This window comes from Cebus imitator, unplaced genomic scaffold (assembly GCF_001604975.1).
Source record: "Cebus imitator isolate Cc_AM_T3 unplaced genomic scaffold, Cebus_imitator-1.0 Scaffold33, whole genome shotgun sequence".
NCBI lineage: Eukaryota > Metazoa > Chordata > Mammalia > Primates > Cebidae > Cebus > Cebus imitator.
The window spans coordinates 933,056-936,735 of record NW_016107348.1 but is presented as its reverse complement, the minus strand read 5'-3'; the positions used below and the strand labels follow the sequence as shown (position 1 = coordinate 936,735).

Sequence of the window (3,680 nt, the reverse complement as noted above, 5' to 3'; positions counted from 1 at the left end):
TGTCGCCCAGGCTGTAGTGTGATGGTGCAATCCGAGCTCACTGCAACCTCCACCTCTAGAGTTCAAGAGGTTCTCCTGCCTCAGCCTCCCGAGTAGCTGGGATTACAGGCACGCACCACCACGCCTGCCTAATTTTTGTATTTTTAGTATTTCATCATGCTGGCCAGGCTGTTCTTGAATTCCTGACCTCAGGTGCCCCTGCCTCGGTCTCCCAAAGTGCTGGGATTACAGGCATGAACCACTGCGCCTGGCCTAAACATTTTTGAAAGTATACTCCCATCATTAAAAAACAATTTTGAGACATTCGTCTTCCTAATACTATAAATATACATATATATATATATGCACTACTGAAATAATACATTAACTTACGTGTTGTGTATATTATAAAGCAAATAAAAATGAACTTTAGGCCAGGTGCAGCAGCTCACACCTGCAACCACAACCCTTTGGGAGGCCGAGGCAGGAGGACTGCCTGAGCTTAGGAGTTCTGGGCAAAACCGTCTCTACAAAAAATAACTGGCTAGGCATGGTGGTACAGGACTGTAGTCTCAGTACTTTGGGAGGCCAAGGAGGCTGGATCACTTGAGCTCAGGAATTCAAGACCAGCCTGGGAAACCTGGCAAAACCTCATCTCTACAACAAATACAAAAATTAGCCAGGTGTGTTGGTGTGTGTCTGTGGTCCCAGCTACTCAGGAGGCTGAGGCAGGAGAACTACTTGAGCGTGGGAAGTGGAGGCTTCAGTGAGGTGTGACTGTACCACTGTACTCTAGCCTGGACAACAGAGTGAGACCCTGTCTCTAAAAACAAAACAAAACAAAACTCAAAACCTTTAAAAAGGATGAAATAAAAAATACATAAAAATGACATTTTAGTATTTTCTCTTCTTTTTGAGATGGAGTTTCACTCTTGTTGCCTAGGCTGGAATACAATCTTGGCTCACTGCAACCTCCACCTCCTGGGTTCAAGTGATTCTCCTGCCTCAGCCTCCCAAGTAGCTGGGATTACAGGCATGGGCTACCATATCCAGCTAGTTTTGTATTTTTAGTAAAGATGGAGTTTCACCATGTTGGTCAAGCTGGTCTTGAACTCTTGACCTCAAGTGATCCACCCGCCTCAGCTTCCCAAAGTACTGGGATTACAGACGTGAGCCACCGTGCTTGGCTGACATTTTAGTATTTTCTTCCTGCATTCCAATGGATCTTCTTGTACCTCTTTGGTGATGACTGGCCTGGAAGATGCCCTAGAATAACCAGTATTATTATTATCATTATTATTATTTTTGAGATGGAGTTTCGCTCTTGTTGCCCAGGCTAGAGTGCAACGGCACAATCTTGGCCCACTGCAACCTCTGCCTCCTGGGTTCAAGCGATTCTCCTGCCTCAAGAACTCTCTCCCGAGTAGCTGGGATTACAGGCATGCCATGCCCAGCTACTTTTGTATTTTTAGTAGAGTTGGGGTTTCTCCATATTGGTCAGGTTGGTCTCGAACTCCTGACCTTGGGTTATCTATCTGCATTGGCTTCCCAAAGTGTTGGGATTAAGGCATGAGCCACCGCATCTGGCCTTTTTTTCCTTTTTTTTTTTTTTTTTAAGAGATGGGGTCTTGCCATGTTGCCCAAGCTGGTCTCAAACTCCTGGGTTCAAATGATCCTCCCACCTCAGCCTCCCAAAGTGCTGGGATTATAGGCGTGTGCTACTACACTCAGCTAGCCAGTATTATCCTTAATATGCCTCTAAATTTTGTTCTTTAGCTAGAGTTTTCTTCTGCATGTAGGTATGTATGATTCAGTAAGGCAACAAGAACTTATTGATATTCTAAAGGGATCACAGGACCTGGGGTTTACGTACTTCCAAATAGCTATGCTGGTAGCAACGGCAGCAAACTCTCAGCTACATAAATGGCTTAATTGATCTCTAATTTTTAGAGCTGCATGTAACATGTATGAACACTAATAACAGCACTTAATCTGAGTGTTCATTATGTGCCAGGTAAGTGCTTTGCATATATGAATTAATTTAATCCTTGCAACAATCCAGATGACGAGACTGAGGAACACAGAAGTTAAGTAACTGTCTAAGGGCGTACAGCTAAAAAGTGAAGGACTGGAACCCAAGAATTCTGGCTAACCACTGCTAGCATGTTACAAATCTCCATTTCTGTATCAAGAATAAATGGAAAAAATGATGAAGGGTGGGAAACACACAGAATACCAAATGCCCTTCAACCAGCTTATAATGCCAAACATGGTGGCTAACACCTATAATCTCAGCAATTTGGGAGGCTGAGGCAGGAGAACTGCTTAAGCCTGGGAGGTTGAGGCTATGGTGACCCATGATCACAACATTGCACTAAAACCTGGGTGACAGAGTGAGATCCTGTCTCAAAAAAAATAAAAAACAAACACTAAACCAGCTTATGTACTTATTTTTAAAGTGAAATGATGAAGTAAAGAATAGGAATTACAGGCCAGACATGGGGGCTCACGCCTGTAATCCCTGCACTTTGGGAGGCTGAGGTAGGTGATCACCTGAGGGCAGGAGTTCAAGACCAGCCCGGCCAATGTGATGAAATCACTTGAACCTGGGAGGCAGAGGATGCAGTGAGCTGAGATTGCGCCACTGCACTCCACCCACTGTACTCTGGGTGATTCTGTCTCAAAAAAAAAAGATTAGGAATTACAGAAATTTTAAGGAGGTGGTAAGGGGAAAGCAGAGAACACTTTTCTGCAGGACTAAAGTATAAAATTACTCATTATTTACAGAGTTTACAAACTTGTTTAGCATTATCTTTTTTGGGGAGAAGGGGTCTTGTTCAGCATTACCTTAAGCCTCAAACTGGTACTTTTCTCTCTTTAGTCTTTAGTCAACTCTTTAATTGAATAAACTTAAATTCACATGAACAATCAGAACCTGTTAATTACAAACTTGTTTTGAATTTGAAAATCCAGAGATTAAAAAATAGTTATTTAATTAAATTAAAACTCCCTAAAAGTCACATTCCAGACAGTGTTGTCAGTCCCAATGGCAATGTGATTAGTTTATCTATAAAATTCAAAAACAACAAATCACTCTTCTTTTGAGCACAAAAATATCTTATTTTCCACAAATACCGAAAAACCTAAAAGTGATCTGTTTAGAAAGCATGACATTATTCATCAGATGTATACATGAAATCAGTAGTTTTAAGAAATATTAAAAGTTCATGACTTTTTATAGAGTATTAATAAAAATTTGCAAGTTTTTTTAAAAAGCAAATTCATGGAATGACAAAGATAGCTTCTGTAAGAAAAATCATATAGATATAAAGCAATGTTACCTCCAGATTCCTCAGAATCCCTGGATCTGGTCTTAACAGTAGTGACACTGCTATGAGAGCTGTCTTGATCTTCTTCTTCAGTTTCTCCTGAAAAGAAATAAATAATATACTAGTAAAGTCTTATTTTAATTCTCAAAAGATCTGAATTCAAAAAAACCAAACAAGTAATTTAACATTAAAAGAAGGCTTTTAGGGCTGGGTATGGTGGCTCACGCCTGTAATCCCAGCACTTTGGGAGGCCGAGGTGGGTGAATCACGAGGTCAAGAGATCGAGACCATCCTGGTCAACATGGTGAAACCCCGTCTCTACTGAAAATACAAAAAAATTCAGCTGGGCATGGTGGCGTGTGCCTGTAATCC

The 3,680-nt window shown here is 41.3% G+C and overlaps 1 protein-coding gene across 2 annotated transcripts in view; it reads right to left on the bottom strand.

Moving 5' to 3' along the window:
* The window catches only part of TOR1AIP1 (torsin 1A interacting protein 1), a 43,673-nt gene that overhangs the window by 18,472 nt on the left and 21,521 nt on the right, over nt 1-3,680 (bottom strand). For both annotated transcript variants that reach the window (XM_017524434.2, XM_017524435.2), the window contains one exon: nt 3,321-3,407. In XM_017524434.2, the coding sequence (XP_017379923.1) occupies nt 3,321-3,407 (87 nt within the window). The remainder of the gene's footprint in view (nt 1-3,320; nt 3,408-3,680) is intronic.